This window comes from Nerophis ophidion, linkage group LG13 (assembly GCF_033978795.1).
Source record: "Nerophis ophidion isolate RoL-2023_Sa linkage group LG13, RoL_Noph_v1.0, whole genome shotgun sequence".
NCBI classification, from domain to species: domain Eukaryota; kingdom Metazoa; phylum Chordata; class Actinopteri; order Syngnathiformes; family Syngnathidae; genus Nerophis; species Nerophis ophidion.
Genome location: NC_084623.1, coordinates 7,375,256 through 7,393,017, shown reverse-complemented (window position 1 = coordinate 7,393,017; position 17,762 = coordinate 7,375,256). Strand labels below are relative to the sequence as shown.

The following is a 17,762-nucleotide window of genomic DNA, read 5'->3' as shown; positions in this document are numbered from 1 at the left end:
CTAGTACCAACTTCGTCACGTCTGTTGTGTCCTGAGCAAGACACTTCACCCTTGCTCCTGATGGGTGCTGGTTGGCGCGTTGCATGGCAGCTCCCTCCATCAGTGTGTGAATGGGTAAATGTGGAAGTAGTGTCAAAGCGCATTGAGTACCTTGAAGGTAGAAAAGCGCTATACAAGTACAACCCATTTATTTATTTATTTATTTATTTTGTTGTTTTCTTACTGTACCGAAAATGAACCGAGGTACGTACCGAACCGGAATTTTTGTGTACCGTTACACCCCTACCATTTATACAACGTGCCAACTTCACTGGGTTTTGTGCAAGATAAAAGACACCTGCAACTGGAAAACAAATATAACAGTAAATATTTCATCACAGGAGGAACCAGAGCTTCCAGGGTCATGCATGTCTGGCTTCCTCTGAGGACCCGCCGGGGGGTTTGCGCTAATAGCCTGTGCAGCCACATCCTGCTCCCAGCAGCCCCACGCCAGGGGACAAAGGGGTAGACAGGCGGGCAAACCGGCCCGGGTCTCGGAGGACAGCGTGTGATTGAAGTATGCGGATGACACGAGCGTTTTGGCCTGGCAATTAACACAAAAGCAAGGACTGGGCTGTTAAAAAGAGTTTAAATGTATACTATTAATTACAATATATCAGCAGCAATTGGTGAAGAAAACGGGATATATTTGAGTCATTATGTTTTATACATCTATAACAGTATCGAGAGTTAGTAAAACAGCCTTCATGAATCAACAGTAGCTGAAAAAAATATAGTAAAAGACATTTAATTTAAAGTTGACTGTTTAATGCTATTGGAGTTAGTACTTTTTCCTCCTTTAGGCTTCCACCATGAATGACTGGTAATCCATCCATTTTCTACCGCTTATTCCCTTTTGGGGTCGCGGGGGTGCTGGCGCCTATCTCAGCTACAATCGGGCGGAAGGCAGGGTACACCCTGGACAAGTCGCCACCTCATCGCAGGGCCAACACAGATAGACAGACAACATTTACACACTAGGGACCATTTAGTGTTGCCAATCAACCTATCCCCAGGTGCATGTCTTTGGAAGTGGGAGGAGCCTATCCCCAGGTGCATGTCTTTGGAGGTGGGAGGGGCCTATCCCCAGGTGCATGTCTTTGGAAGTGGGAGGAAGCCGGAGTACCCGGAGGGAACCCACGCATTCACGGGGAGAACATGCAAACTCCACACAGAAAGATCCCGAGCCTGGATTTGAACCCAGGACTGCAGGACCTTCGTATTGTGAGGCAGACGCACTAACCCCTCTTCCACCGTGAAGCCATGACTGGTAATTAGGGCCCGCATGGCCCATTACCTATTGTTTTTCGTGTGTTTTATTAGTCTTTATTTATTATTATTCCGACGCCTCTTTGAACTGTAATTTGACCCCCTGAACATGCTTCAAAACTCACCAAATTTCACACACTCATCAGAACTGGCGAAAATTGCCATCTAATAAAAAAAAAAAAAAAAAAAAATCAAAAATGTGCTCTAGCGCCCCCTAGGAAAAAAAAAACAGACTGCTTGTAACTTCAATCAATCAATCAATGTTTATTTATATAGCCCCAAATCACAAATGTCTCAAAGGACTGCACAAATCATTACGACTACAACATCCTCGGAAGACTTCCGTTAGGAATGTCGTAGAGACATGAAAAAAAAACCTCTATGTAGGTCTGAATTAGACCTACATTTCCCCAATTTAAACTTCTATAGCAAAAATCAACAGGAAGTTGGGAAAAACCCCTTCAAAGCAAAATTTTCGCAAAAAATGCTATTTTTGCCTCTTTGAGCTGTAATTTGACCCCCTTAAAATGCTTCAAAACTCACCAAACTTGGCACACACATCAGGACGGGCAAAAATTGCGATATAATGAAAAAACCAAACCCCAAAACTCAAAATTGCGCTCTAGCGCAATTTTTGAATAAAACACAGAAAAAACTGCTCCTAGGAAGAAAACTAAGACAAAACTGCTTGTAACTTCCCGTAGGAATGTCGGAAAGACATGAAACAAAAACCTCCATGTGGGTCTCACTTAGACCTACATTTTAATGATCAACATCCTTCAGCAAAAATCAACAGAAAGTTAAAAATTACCCCTTCAAAATAAAAGTTTTGTAAACACCCGTCACCTTTTTCAAACGTTATCTCCTCTGAGAGTGTTTGTCGTTTCAGCTTCAAACTCGCACACAAGAGAGTTTGAACCCTTCTAATTAAAAGTTATCGAAAGAGTGTTGATTACTGCTCCGGTTTAGATTTTACGCGCCATCAAAAAAACCTGCGCAAATTTTCCTAAAAAATGTAATTTTTGCCTCTTTGAGCTGTAATTTTACCCCCTTAAAATGCTTCAAGGTGCAAGTTAAAGCACTACTATGCAAAGCGAAAGCCATTTATCAACTACATCCAGAAAAAACGATCTGTAATTTCACCGCCTTACCATGCTTCAAAACTCACCAAATTTTACACACACATAAGGACTGGCAAAAATTGCCATCTAATAAAAAAACAAACCCCAAAAATCAAAAGTGCGCTCTAGCGCCCCCTAAGAAAAAACACAGACAAAACTGCTTGTAACTTCTGTTAGGAATGTCGTAGAGACATGAATAAAAAACTTCTATGTAGGTCTGACTAAGACCAGGGCTTGAGTCTCGGCGGCAGCAGCCAAAGGCGGGCCCGACCAACGCTGCTTGCAGCTTTAATTATGTTTACATTTCAAGACAGTGCACGGTAAATACATATTTGGTATCCTCTGAAAATCAAAAACCAGAGTGTCGGCGTAAACTGACACCTATAATAAGCAATGTAGCGCCGTGGAAAATATCTGCAAATGTGAACCTTGCAAGGCTGCAGAAATGCCTTTAAAAAGGTCACGGAAATGTGGCTGCTGTTGACATAATTTCCAGCATTAGTATTCAGTCGCAATAACAATAACGCACGCTCGCACAAACACAGCACCTCCTGGTTCAAATGGTGTTTACTAATTTTGCACGGCAACGTGACGACGCACAATCGCCATGTGGAAAATATTTTGTACAATTTTATTATGAATGGTACCATTAGCAACAGAAATGTGTGAACGGAACGGAATCATGGTAAATCCGATTAATACTCCACTGCCACTTATCTACAAAGAGAAACTGTAATTGAACGTATTCCTGCATGCAAAAATGCTTCTAATGATGCTGCATTAGAGCACAAAGCACTGCAAATACAATTCATATTGCTCTGCAAGGCTAAAAAGAATGGAAATCACATTATGTAGGATGAGGAGAATTATGCTGATGACACCCAACTCTACATGCCCCTAAAGCTGACCAACACGCCGGACTGTAGTCAGTTGGAAGCGTGTCTTAATGAAATTAAACAATGGATGTCCGCTAACTTTCTGCAACTTAACGCCCAAAAAACGGAAATGCTGATTATCGGTCCTGCTAGACACCGACCTATATTTAATAATACAACTTTAACATTTGACAACCAAATAATAAAACAAGGTGACTCGGTAAAAAATCTGGGTATTATCTTCGACCCAACTCTCTCCTTTGAGTCACACATTAAAAGCGTTACTAAAACGGCCTTCTTTCATCTCCGTAATATCGCTAAAATTCGCTCCATTGTGTCCACTAAAGACGTCGAGATCATTATCCATGCGTTTGTTACGTCTCGTCTCGATTACTGTAACGTATTATTTTCGGGTCTCCCCATGTCTAGCATTAAAAGATTACAGTTGGTACAAAATGCGGCTGCTAGACTTTTGACAAGAAAAAGAAAGTTTGATCACATTACGCCTGTACTGGCTCACCTGCACTGGCTTCCTGTGCACTTAAGATGTGACTTTAAGGTTTTACTACTTCCGTATAAAATACTACACGGTCTAGCTCCATCCTATCTTGCCGATTGTATTGTACCATATGTCCCGGCAAGAAATCTGCGTTCAAAAGACTCCGGCTTATTAGTGATTCCTAGAGCCCAAAAAAAGTCTGCGGGCTATAGAGCGTTTTCCGTTCGGGCTCCAGTACTCTGGAATGCCCTCCCGGTAACAGTTCGAGATGCTACCTCAGTAGAAGCATTTAAGTCTCACCTTAAAACTCATTTGTATACTCTAGCCTTTAAATAGACCTCCTTTTTTGATCTGCCGCTTCTTTTCTTTCTCCTATGTCCCCCCCTCCCTTGTGGAGGGGGTCCGGTCCGATGACCATGGATGAAGTACTGGCTGTCCAGAGTCGAGACCCAGGATGGACCGCTCGTCGGGACCCAGGATGGACCGCTCGCCTGTATCGATTGGGGACATCTCTACGCTGCTGATCCGCCTCCGCTTGAGATGGTTTCCTGTGGACGGGACTCTTGCTGCTGTCTTGGATCCGCTTGAACTGAACTCTCGCGGCTGTGTTGGAGCCACTATGGATTGAACTTTTACAGTATCATGTTAGACCCGCTCGACATCCATTGCTTTCGGTCCCCTAGAGGGGGGGGGGGGGGGGGTTGCCCACATCTGAGGTCCTCTCCAAGGTTTCTCATAGTCAGCATTGTCACTGGCGTCCCACTGGATGTGAATTCTCCCTGCCCACTGGGTGTGAGTTTTCCTTGCCCTTTTGTGGGTTCTTCCGAGGGTGTCGTAGTCGTAATGATTTGTGCAGTCCTTTGAGACATTTGTGATTTGGGGCTATATAAATAAACATTGATTGATTGAATTAGATGGTGTCATTTTTGCCTGAACTGGAGGGATACAATTTTATTGTATTATCAATGTATTGTGTTGCTCAAAACTTATTTTTTCAGAACAAATTTTCTCCTAATACAGAATTTGTAAAATAAAAACAAATAAAAAAAAAAACCCTGCTTTGCTTCATTTACAAAATCAAAATTTAAATGTTTGTAACTTTCATATTGCCAAACCTGAAATCAATCTGTTACAGGCAAAATGTGATTTAATTTATCAAAATATTAAAAATAGATTGCGATTCTTAAACATCCTGACTTGAAATCGATTCCTAATTTTGAAAAATGTATTAAAAAACATATATATTATTTGAAAAATGTTTTACATAAATATAGTGCATTTTTAATGTGTTTAAAGGCGGTCCTCATTAAACCAGAAGACACTTTTCGAACCTGTAATCTGTTATGTATAAAAAACGATTCTAAATGGAATCCTCACTTTAGGAATAAGTTCTATCAGGACTTGGCTTGGTTGGCCGTGCCATCAACCTGAGGGTTCCTGCTTCGATCTCCAGCTTCCGCCATCCTAGTCACATCACAATGTGTTTACAAGCAGAGGAGCATATTTGGCAGCGCACAATCACAGAGTCATGGGCGGTCACTCCAACGAGTATGACGATCCTCCTGGTAGGGATGCCTGAGCGTGACTTTTGTTTTACGTGGGGGAGACTGTACTAACACATACAACAAGTTTAATGATTATGTCAGGAACAAAAACAACTGATCACCGTGATCGAACTCAAGTTAATCGTGATCAACGATCACGATCATAAAATCGACCAGCCCTACTTCAAATATTGGATCCTCCAAATCACTCAAAGTTGACTTATATCAGTATATCAAAGACAAGCCAAGGCTCAATGACAAAATACACTGTTTGGGACGGGCAGGGATGATTAGGCTCGTTGTGCTGAGCCAAAAGCAGTTGAATTTTGTGTCTTGCAAGCCTCTTGTGAATCATTCATGAGTTCATTTGCAATCTCCAGACAGGCCTGTGCATGTGTCTTCTTGGGCAGGAGGTATGTATGGTTTCTCTCGGCGACTTTGGCCCCCTTGAGAACATTTAACCGGCTCCGGTGTAATTCTGGGACGGTGCCTCACCATTTCAGATTCGTGCTTACCCCACAAGGTCGACTCGTGTATGAATCTCCAGAAGGAAGGCGGATGACTCATATTTTATTCCTTTCATTTCCGAATTACGGCATGAATTGTGGTGGCTTTTTCGCCAAGCTTCTCGCTGATGGTCTTGCATCCCATTTCATTCTTGTGCAGGTCTACAGTCATGTCCCTGAGGTCCTTTCCCAGAACTTTGGTCTTTCTCATTGCCGCTGAGAGCGTTGAATGGAAGAGACTGTTTCTATGACAGGTGTCTTTTATCCCCACAACGACTCGAGTTTAAGAGCACTTTCCTCGAGGGGAGCTGCCCTTTTTATGGAATTGTGCTCATCATTTACAATCCATATGTGGAGAGAAGAGTGAAGTGAAGTGAATTATATTTATATAGCGTTTTTCTCAAGTGACTCAAAGCGCTTTACATAGTGACACCCATTATCTAAGTTACATTTAAACCAGTGTGGGTGGCACTGGGAGCAGGAGGGTAAAGTGTCTTGCCCAAGGACACAACGGCAGTGACTAAGGATAAAAACAACTGAAATATTCTTGATTGCTAAAACAAAGTAGAGGCGGGAAATATCGTTCAAAGGAAGACATGAAACTGCTACAGGAAAATACCCAAAAAAGAGAAAAAGCTAACAAAATAGGATAATACTCTTCCATATCAGTAGGTGGCAGCTGGTAGCTAATTGCTTTGTAGATGTCGGGAACAGCGGGAGGCAGCGTGCAGGTAAAAGGATGTTTAATGCTAAAAAAAACAAAAATAAACAAAAGGTGAGTGCCCCTAAGAAAAGGCATTGAAGCTTAGGGAAGGCTATGCAGAACGAAACTAAAACTGAGCTGGCTATACAGTCAACAAAAACGGAATGCTGGACGACAGCAAAGACTTACTGTGGAGCAAAGACGGCGTCCACAAAGTACATCCAAACATGACAAGAGCACATATATCCTTGTCTGTGCATTGGGGATGCAAAACATTAACAGTGCAATACGTTTTCATAACATGGTCACTACTGCCTACTTTGTCTTGTTATATTCTTATTTTACTGTTATATTGTTATTCCCATTGTTTTTATTCCATCCATCCATCCATTTTCTACCGCTTATTCCCTTTCGGGGTCGCGGGGGGCGCTTATTCTTTTTGTAATATTTCTCTATTTTGTTTCCATTTAAACCCCCATTATTTACTTTTTACTTTTTTCTTTAAATTGATTTCAACTCTGTACACTGCTGCTGGAATTTTAATTTTCCTGAAGGAACTCTCCTGAAGGAATCAATAAAGTACTATCTATCTATCTATCTATCTATTCCAGATTGGGGGGAAAAATGCTTTAAACAGGCGGCTAACAATGCAAGTAACGGAAGAGTCATTGAGAAAAAAAAACTCTAAAAAAACATTTAAAACCGCCAGAAATGCTCCGTTTACATGCATATTAACCAAGTTATTGTAAGAGCTAACACAGAGGAACTACAAACCCCGTTTCCATATGAGTTGGGAAATTGTGTTAGATGTAAATATAAACAGAATACAATGATTTGCAAATCCTTTTCAACCCATATTCAATTGAATGTGCTACAAAGACAACATATATTTTTTTGCAAATAATCATTAACTTTAGAATTTAATGCTAGCAACACGTGAAAAAGAAGTTGGGAAAGGTGGCGATAAATGTGAAGTGAAGTGAATTATATTTGTATAGCGCTTTTTTCAATACTGATAAAGTTGAGGAATGCTCATCAAACACTTATTTGGAACGTCCCACAGGTGTACAGGCTAATTGGGAACAGGTGGGTGCCATGATTGGGTACAAAACAGTAACACAGTGGTGAACATGCCCTTTCCCAACTACCTTGGCACATGTTGGAGCCATGAAATTCTAATTTAATTATTTGCAAAAAAAAAAATAAAGTTTATGAGTTTGAACATCAAATATGTTGTCTTTGTAGTGCATTCAATTGAATATCCATCCATCCATTTTCTACCGCGTATTCCCTATCGGGTCGCGGGGGGCGCTGGCGCCTATCTCAGCTACAATCGGGCGGAAGGCGGGGTACACCCTGGACAAGTCGCCACCTCATCACAGGTCAATTGAATATAATAATAACAATAATAATAACGGGTTAGATTTATATCGCGCTTTTCTATTGTTAGATACTCAAAGCGCTCACAGAGAAGTTGGAACCCATCATTGGGCGGCATAGCTCGGTTGGTGGAGCGGCCGTGTCAGCAACTTGAGGGTTGCAGGTTCGATTCCCGCTTCCGCCATCCTAGTCACTGCCGTTGTGTCCTTGGGCAAGACACTTTACCCACCTGCTCCCGGTGCCACCCACACTGGTTTAAATGTCCATCCATCCATTTTCTACCGCTTATTCCCTTTTGGGGTCGCGGGGGGCGCTGGCGCCTATCTCAGCTACAATCGGGCGGAAGGCGGGGTACACCCTGGACAAGTCGCCACCTCATCGCAGGGCCAACACAGATAGACAGACAACATTCACACTCACATTCACACACTAGGGCCAATTTAGTGTTGCCAATCAACCTATCCCCAGGTGCATGTCTTTGGAAGTGGGAGGAGCCTATCCCCAGGTGCATGTCTTTGGAGGTGGGAGGAAGCCGGAGTACCCGGTGGGAACCCACGCATTCACGGGGAGAACATGCAAACTCCACACAGAAAGTTCCCGAGCCTGGATTTGAACCCAGGACTGCAGGAACTTCGTATTGTGAGGCAGATGCACAAACCCCTCTGCCACCGTGAAGCCCTGGTTTAAATGTAACTTAGATATTGGGTTTCACTATGTAAAGCGCTTTGAGTCACTCGAGAAAAGCGCTATATAAATATAATTCACTTCACACCTGGTGGTGGTAAGCTACATCAGTAGGCACAGCTGCCCTGGGGTAGACTGACGGAAGCGTGGCTGCCAGTTTGCGCCTACGGCCCCTCCGACCACCACCTATCATTCATTCATCATTCATTCACCAGTTTGAGCGGCACCGGGGGCAAAGGGTGAAGTGTCCTGCCCAAGGACACAACGGCAGTGATTTGGATGTCAATAGGTGGGAAGCGAACCTGCAACCCTCAGGTTTCTGGCACGGCCGCTCTACCCACTACATCAGGGGTCTGGAACCTTTTTGGCTGAGAGAGCCATGAAAGCCACATTTTTTAAAGTGTATTACCGTGAGAGCCGCATCACATGTTTTAACACCGAATACAACTAAATGCATGCATTTTTTAAGTAAGACCTACATTTTTAGAGTTCGAGATGCCACCTCAGTAGAAGCATTTAAGTCTCACTTTAAAACTCATTTGTATACTCTCGCCTTTAAATAGACTCCCTTTTTAGACCAGTTGATCTGCCGTTTCTTTTCTTTTTCTCCTATGTCCCACTCTCCCTTGTGGAGGGGGTCCGGTCCGATCCGGTGGCCATGTACTGCTTGCCTATGTATCGGCTGGGGACATCTCTGCGCTGCTGATCCGCCTCCGCTTGGGATGGTTTCCTGCTGGCTCCGCTGTGAACGGGACTCCCGCTGCTGTGTTGGATCCGCTTTGGACTGGACTCTCGCGACTGTGTTGGATCCATTATGGATTGAACTTTCACAGTATTATGTTAGACCCGCTCGACATCCATTGCTTTCCTCCTCTCCAAGGTTCTCATAGTCATCATTGTCACCGACGTCCCACTGGGTCATTATTGTCACCGATGTCCCACTGGGTGTGAGTTTTCCTTGCCCTTATGTGGGCCTACCGAGGATGTCGTAGTGGTTTGTGCAGCCCTTTGAGACACTAGCGATTTAGGGCTATATAAGTAAACATTGATTGATTGATTGATTATTTTTGATATCATTTTTATTCTGAAGCGAACCAATAATAAATAAAATACTTATTTGGCAACACTAAATTGACCCTAGTGTGCGAATGTGAGTGTGAATGTTGTCTGTCTATCTGTGTTGGCCCTGCGATGAGGTGGCGACTTGTCCAGGGTGTACACCGCCTTCTGCCCAAATGCAGCTGAGATAGGCTCCAGCAACCCCCGCGACCCGAAAAGGGACAAGCGGTAGAGAATAGATGGATGGACTTCTTACCATTGGCGTAAGAAGCATAGCTCGGTTGGTAGAGCGGCCGTGCCGGCAACTTGAGGGTTGCAGGTTCGATTCCCGCTTCAGTCATCCTAGTCACTGCCGTTGTGTCCTTGGGCAAGACACTTCACCCACCTGCTCCCAGTGCCACCCACACTGGTTTACATGTAACTTAGATATTGGGTTTCACTATGTAAAGCGCTTTGAGTCACTAGAGAAAATCGCTAAATAAACATAATTCGCTTCACATGTGACTTATTGAACAGGTGCGGTTGAAAACGGATGGATGGATTAAAATGCATAAGAATGTTTTATATGTTAAACCTTATTTTTAAAACCGATTACTGGCGGAATTATTCATTACTAATCGTGTTAAGTGATGTCAGCTCAGATGTATTTGAGAGCCAGGTGCAGTCATCAAAAGAGCCACATCTGGCTCTAGAGCCACAGGTTCCCTACCCCTGTGCTACACCATGCTGTTCCCAAATATGTGAATAAGTGTTGAAAAGGGTTTGCAAATCATTGTATTCCGTTTATATTTACATCTAACACAATTTCCCAACTCGTATGGAAACAGGGTTTGTAATAATAAAAACAAAAGTGGTCTGTATTCAATGTTTAAAGATATGCTACAACTAATTGGTCAATGTATGACTCCCAGACCCCTAAGGGGGGTCCAAGGGCTCCAGTGTGTCAATTTACCACTGCAGTCATCCTTACCTCATCCCCCTCTCCTTCAGGCCTAACGGCATCCTCCAACTGCAGGGGGAGACGGGCCTCTGCCTGGCTGATGACAAAAATCTGAAAAAGAACCAGCGTAAACCCGAGTTAATAAGAAACAAACCTCACCAGATGCAATGTTTGTATGTGCCATGATTGACTTTCTGGAAAATATGTTTTGTTTGCAGTAAAGTGCAGTGAGGTTTTTCAGGTTTGATTTACACATTTTTTGTCCTGTGTTCTTGTGTTGATATAAGGCAGCGCTTCTCCATTTCAGTTATGATTCCCTTGGAAGACATTTCGCACCAACCCCTCTCTTCACCGCGACTATATACAGTAAAATATGTCAATAAAATTGTTATAAGTACACCTCTGCATTCTATTGTTTCCTTATTAACATGAAATAAACAATAAAAATAAATATATATCGACTTACAACAAACAATAACTTTAACAGAAAAGACTTGAGGCGCATCAATTTGCTATTATGTTAGATCCACTATGGACTGGACTCCCACTATTATGTTAGATCCACTATGGACTGGACTCTCACTATTATGTTAGATCCACTATGGACTGGACTCTCACTATTATGTTAGATCCACTATGGACTGGACTCTCACTATTATGTTAGATCCACTATGGACTGGACTCCCACTATTATGTTGGATCCACTATGGACTGGACTCTCACTACTATGTTAGATCCACTATGGACTGGACTCACACTATCATGTTCGATCCACTATGGACTGGACTCTCATTATTATGTTAGATCCACTATGGACTGGACTCCCACTATTATGTTAGATCCACTATGGACTGGACTCACACTATCCTGTTAGATCCACTATGGACTGGACTCTTACTTTTATGTTAGATCAACTATGAACTGGACTCTCACTATAATGTTAGATCCACTATGGACTGGACTCTCACTATTATGTTTAATCCACTATGGACTGGACTCTCACTATTATGTTAGATCCACTATGGACTGGACTCTTACTCTCATCTTAGATCCACTATGGACTTAACTCTCACTATTATTTTAGATCCAATATGGACTAGACTCACACCATTATGTTAGATCCACTATGGACTGGACTCTCATTATTATGTTAGATCCACTATGGACTGGACTCCCACTATTATGTTAGATCCACTATGGACTGGACTCTCACTATTATGTTAGATCCACTATGGACTGGACTCACACTATCATGTTAGATCCACTATGGACTGGACTCTCATTATTATGTTAGAGCCACTATGGACTGGACTCTCGCTATTATGTTGGTTCTGAATCCGAGCCAATGTCGCTATATCTTACTGTGGTATTCGCCATTGTTTGTATTGCAATCACATTGCGTCACAGGGAAATGGACAGTGGCTTAAAGGGGAACATTATCACAACTTCAAAAGGGTTAAAAACACTAAAAATCAGTTCCCAGTGGCTTGTTGTATTTTTTGAAGTTTTTTTCAAAATTTTACCGGTCTCGGAATATCCCTAAATAAAGCTTTAAAGTGCCTTATTTTCGTCTCTCTGCGAAGACACTGGCCATTTCCCTGTGACGTCACACAGTGCTGCCAATGTAAACAAACAATGGGAATACCACAGCAAGATATAGCGACATTAGCTCGGATTCAAACTCGGATTTCAGCGACTTAAGCAATTCAACAGATGGTTGGGGTATGAAAATATTGAAGAAGAAACTGAAGCTATTGAGCGAATAGCTATTGACGCTATTCATAGCCACAGCATGGCCGAATAGCTGCGTTAGCATCGCCGGTAAAATGTGCGGACCAAACGATCAGGACTTTCGCATCTTTTGACACTGGAGCAACTTAAATCCGTCGATTGGTAAGTGTTTGTTTCGCATTAAATGTGGGTGGAAGGAAACGTAATATAGTTGCTAATGCATCTACAGGTTATCCATACATCTATGTTCCATGTCTGCTTTAGCACCGCCGGTAAATAGCATGTTAGCATTGATTAGCGTAGCATGTTAGCATCGATTAGCGGGCAGTCAACATCAACAAAACTCACCTTTGTGATTTCGTTGACTATCGTTGCAAATGCATCTGCAGGTTATCCATACATCTCTGTGCCATGTCTGTCTTAGCATCGCCGGTCAAATGTGGAGACACTTTGGTACATTCAATGGGGGTCTGGCGGCAGACACTTTGGCATCTTCGGGCCAGTGGTGCAACTTGAATCCCTCCCTGTTAGTGTTGTTACACCCTCCGACAACACACCGACGAGGCATGATGTCTCCAAGGTTCCAAAAAATAGTAAAAAAAACGGAAAATAACAGAGCTGAGACCCGGTGTTTGTAATGTGTTGAAAATGAAAATGGCGGCTGTGTTACCTCGGCGACGTCATCGCCTCCAGCTCGGTAAACAGAAAGGTATTTAATTCGCCAAAATTCACCCATTTAGAGTTCGGAAATCGGTTAAAAAAATAGATGGTCTTTTTTCTGCACCATCAAGGTATATATTGACGCTTACATAGGTCTGCTGATAATGTTCCCCTTTAAGCAAATAGCGAAAATCAAGCATTTTAAAGCTTTTTTTAGGGATATTCCGGGACGGGTAAAATTTTGAAAAAAACTTCGAAAAATAAAATAAGCCACTGGGAATTAATTTTTATTGGTTTTAACCCTTCTGAAATTGTGATAATGTTCCCCTTTAAGATGAAACAAACACTATGTTTCACAAAAATGCAACATTTTTCCAGACTGTCCACAGCCCGATACAAAGTGCTAAAGTGGGCTTTTCGCGTATGTATTGTGTGGTTTTTCTCAAGAGCACAAACACCGCTGCACACGCAGGAGCGCATGCAGGATGATGCCTTGTAGCTTGCTGGGTAGGCGTTTTACAGATTGTGGGGCTAAACAGCCAAGCCACTGGGCCATCAATAAAGGCGTGATTACAGTGCTGTGCAAGGCTGATTGACACTGAACGCGAGATTGTCCGTTAATGTACCTTCTCAATGTGCAGCTCCACATCCTGCTGGGAGCAGCTCTCAATCTTCTGATCCACTTTCCTCACCGATGCCTCCACATCAACAATACTTTCCTTGGTGATGCTGGTGGGGGAGAGATGCACGAGGAAACAAATTAAAGCAAGAAGAACAAAAAAAGCGCGAAGTAGAAAACAAAACAAATCTGCATGAGAAAGTGTTTTTTTTCATGAAGTGGAACATTCCTTTGATGTGTGTGGTGTGCTGTGGCTTTTCAAGAAACAGTGGGCGCCGAAAGCACAGCTCACGTTCGTTTCGTTCAGTGTCAAGAGGCAGCTACTTTCCGAAGGTACAAATTAAAACGACGGAACACTAAAACTGTTTTCACATATCTTAATCAGGCTGGTAAGAAATATTATAAGAGAATACCATGCATCACTTCAACACAAAACAACCAGATATACAAACCCCGTTTCCATATGAGCTGGGAAATTGTGTTAGATATAAATATAAACAGAATACAATGATTTGAAAATCATTTTCAACCCATATTCAGTTGAATATGCTACAAAGACAACATATTTGATGTTCAAACTCATAAAAAAAAAAAAATTATTTCAAAAAATCATTACCTTTAGAATTTGATGCCAGCAACGCATGACAAAGAAGTTGGGAAAGGTGGCAATAAATACCGATAAAGTTGAGGAATGCTCATCAAACACTTATTTGGAACATCCCACAGGTGTGCAGGCTAATTGGGAACAGGTGGGTGCCATGATTGGGTAGAAAAACAGCTTCCCAAAAAATGCTCGGTCTTTCACAAGAAAGGATGGGGCGAGGTACACCCCTTTGTCCAGAACTGCGTGAGCAAATAGTCAAACAGTTTAAGAACAACGTTTCTCAAAGTGCAATTGCAAGAAATGTAGGGATTTCAACATCTACGGTCCATAATATCATCAAAAGGTTCAGAGAATCTGGAGAAATCCCTCCACGTAAGCGGCATGGCCGGAAACCAACATTGAATGACCGTGACCTTGGATCCCTCAGACGGCAATGTATCAAAAAACTACAGCAATCTCTAAAGGATATCACCACATGGGCTCAGGAGCACTTCAGAAAACCACTGTCACTAAATACAGTTCATTGCTACATCTGTAAGTGCAAGTTAAAGCTCTACTATGCAAAGCAAAAGCCATTTATCAACAACATCCAGAAATGCCCCCGGCTTCTCTGGGCCCGAGATCATCTAAGATGGACTGATGCAAAGTGGAAAAGTGATCTGTGGTCTGACGAGTCCACATTTCAAATTGTTTTTGGAAATATTTGACAATGTGTCATCCGGACCAAAGGGGAAGCGAACCATCCAAACTGTTATCGACGCAAAGTTGAAAAGCCAGCATCTGTGATGGTATAGGGGTGCATTAGTGCCCAAGGCATGGGTAACTTACACATCTGTGAAGGCACCATTAATGCTGAATGGTACATACAGGTTTTGGAACAACATATGCTGCCGTCTTTTTCATGGACGCCCCTGCTTATTTCAGCAAGACAATGCCAAGCCACATTCAGCACGCATTACAACAGCGTGGCTTCGTAAAAAAAGAGTGTGGGTACTTTCCTGGCCCGCCTGCAGTCCACACCTGTCTCCCATGGAAAATGTGTGGCGCATTATGAAGCGTAAAATACGACAGCGGAGACCCCGGACTGTTGAACGACTGAAGCTCTACATAAAACAAGAATGGGAAATAATTCCACTTTCAAAGCTTCAACAATTAGTTTCCTCAGTTCCCAAACGTTTATTGAGTGTTGTTAAAAGAAAAGGTGATGTAACACAGTGGTGAACATGCCCTTTCCCAACTACTTCGGCACATGTTGCAGCCATGAATTTCTAAGTTAAATATTATTTGCAACAAAAATATAAAGTTTATGAGTTTGAACATCAAATATGTTGTCTTTGTAGTGCAATCAACTAAAAATGGGTTGAAAAGGATTTGCAAATCATTGTATTCCGTTTATATTTACATCTAACACAAGTTCCCAACTCATATGGAAACGGGGTTTGTAGTTGTATGTTCTTACAGAGCTTAAAGTATGGCGGCATCATGTGTGATCTACAACCTCTGGGGAAATTTTGGAATAAATGTTCATTCTCAGAGCCAACACCTGCATCAAATTAAACGTGTTCAATAAGTCTGCAGTTAAAAAGGAGTGTTTACACCTTGGAGAGCTGTTGCACCAGGTGGATTGACATGAATCATGGCTCCGACACGAGAGAAGTCAATTGAAACAAAGTAGAGGATTACCAAACTCCTTAAAGAAGGCACTCAGTCACGCAATGTTGCAAATGATGTTGATCGCTCACAAAATCTGGACCAAGAACAAACAACATGACCTACCGACTGGGCCCCTCTAGGACATTTGTCAAAAAGCCTTTCCTTTGATATCTTGGCTGTGTGCTTAGGGGCAGGGGTCTCAAACTCAATTTACCTGGGGGCCACTGGATGTAGAAACTGGGTGAGGGTGGGCCGCAAGACAAGATTTCTTAAAAAATCTAACATGCACTTTTTAATGAATTCACCTTCTTTGAATGGCTTTCCCGCCCTAGCAACATATTTAGATAGATAGATAGATAGATAGATAGATAGTACTTTATTGATTCCTTCAGGAAAATTAAAATTCCAGCAGCAGTGTACAGAGTTGAGATCAATTTAAAGAAAAAAGTAAAAAGTAAATAATGGGGGTTTAAATGGAAACAAAATAGAGAAATATTACAAATAGAATAAAAACAATGGGAATAACAATATAACAGTAAAATAAGAATATAAGAAGACAAAGTAGGCAGTAGTGACCATGTTATGAAAACGTATTGCACTGTTAATGTTTTGCATCCCCTGTCATCCTAATACCCCCCAACCCTCCCGATTTTTCCGGGAGACGCCCGAATTTCAGCGCCCCCCCCGACGCAACAATCCTCCCAAATTTGTCCCGATTTTCACCCGGCCTACAATATTAAGGGCGTGCCGTAATTGCACCGCCTTTAGCGTCTTCTACGACGTGCCATCGCGTCAGCCTTTTCAACGTACAAACAGCATGTCAGCCCAGTCACGTGTTGTATGAGCTTTATGCAGACACACTTGGTCAACAGCCATACGGGTCACACTGAGGGTGGCTGTATAAACAACTTTAACACTGTTACAAATATGCGACACACTGTGAACCAACACCAAACAAGAATGACGAACACATTTGGGGAGAACATCTTCTGTACCGTAACACAACATAAACAGAACAAATACCCAGAACCCCTTGCAGCACTAACTCCTCCGGGCTACAATATACACCCCCTCAACTGACACACGGACGGGGGCAGACGGTTAATGTGTGGGGGGAAGGGTTGGGGAGGCAGGGTGTATATTGTAGCCCGGAAGAGTTAGGGCTGCATGGGATTCTGGGTATTTGTTCTGTTGTGTTACGGTGCGGATGTTCTCCCGAAATGTTTTGGTCATTCTTGTTTGGGGTGGGTTGACAGTGTGTCGCATATTTGTAACAGTGTTAAAGTTGTTCATACCGCCACCCTCAGTGTGACCTGTATGGCTGTTGATCAAGTATGCTGGCATTCACTTGTGTGTGTGAAAAGCCAGATATAATGTGATTGGCCAGGCACGCCCCCAATATTGTTGTCTGGGTGGAAATTGGGAGAAATTCGGGAGAATGGTTGCACTAAAAATTCGGGAGTCTCCCAGGAAAAATCGGGAGGGTTGGGAGACGCAACTGCTCTGTACTTCTCCCTACGTCCGTGTACCACTCCGTGTAGCCGCGTTTTAGAACGTCATACATTTTACTTTTTGAAACCGATATCGATAATTGTTGGTAGTACATTTTAAAGCATTTATTGGCCGATAATATCGTCAGTCCGGTATCATCGGGCATCTCTCATTTTAACTCCTGAATCAAATGTGTTGTGGTCTCTTTCAGTCCCTAAACAGCTGAGACCTTAATCGTCATCACTCTGTTAGCTCAGTTTGATAAATAAATCCAGAATTAAAGAAGTTTGGCCGTATGAAGGTTAACTGATGAACAAAAAAGCCTGACAGTCGGGATATCTCCTAAAAATGTTGTTTTGTTTTTTTAAATTTATAAAGACTTGGA

At 42.5% G+C, this 17,762-nt stretch overlaps 1 protein-coding gene across 1 annotated transcript in view; it reads right to left on the bottom strand.

Moving 5' to 3' along the window:
* dars1 (aspartyl-tRNA synthetase 1) overlaps positions 1–17,762 on the bottom strand; it is a 107,136-nt gene that overhangs the window by 42,288 nt on the left and 47,086 nt on the right. Inside the window, exons 7-8 of the mRNA XM_061918322.1 lie at positions 13,637–13,739; positions 10,650–10,730 (exon numbers count right to left, since the gene is read on the bottom strand). Coding sequence (XP_061774306.1) covers positions 10,650–10,730; positions 13,637–13,739 — 184 coding nt within the window. The remainder of the gene's footprint in view (positions 1–10,649; positions 10,731–13,636; positions 13,740–17,762) is intronic.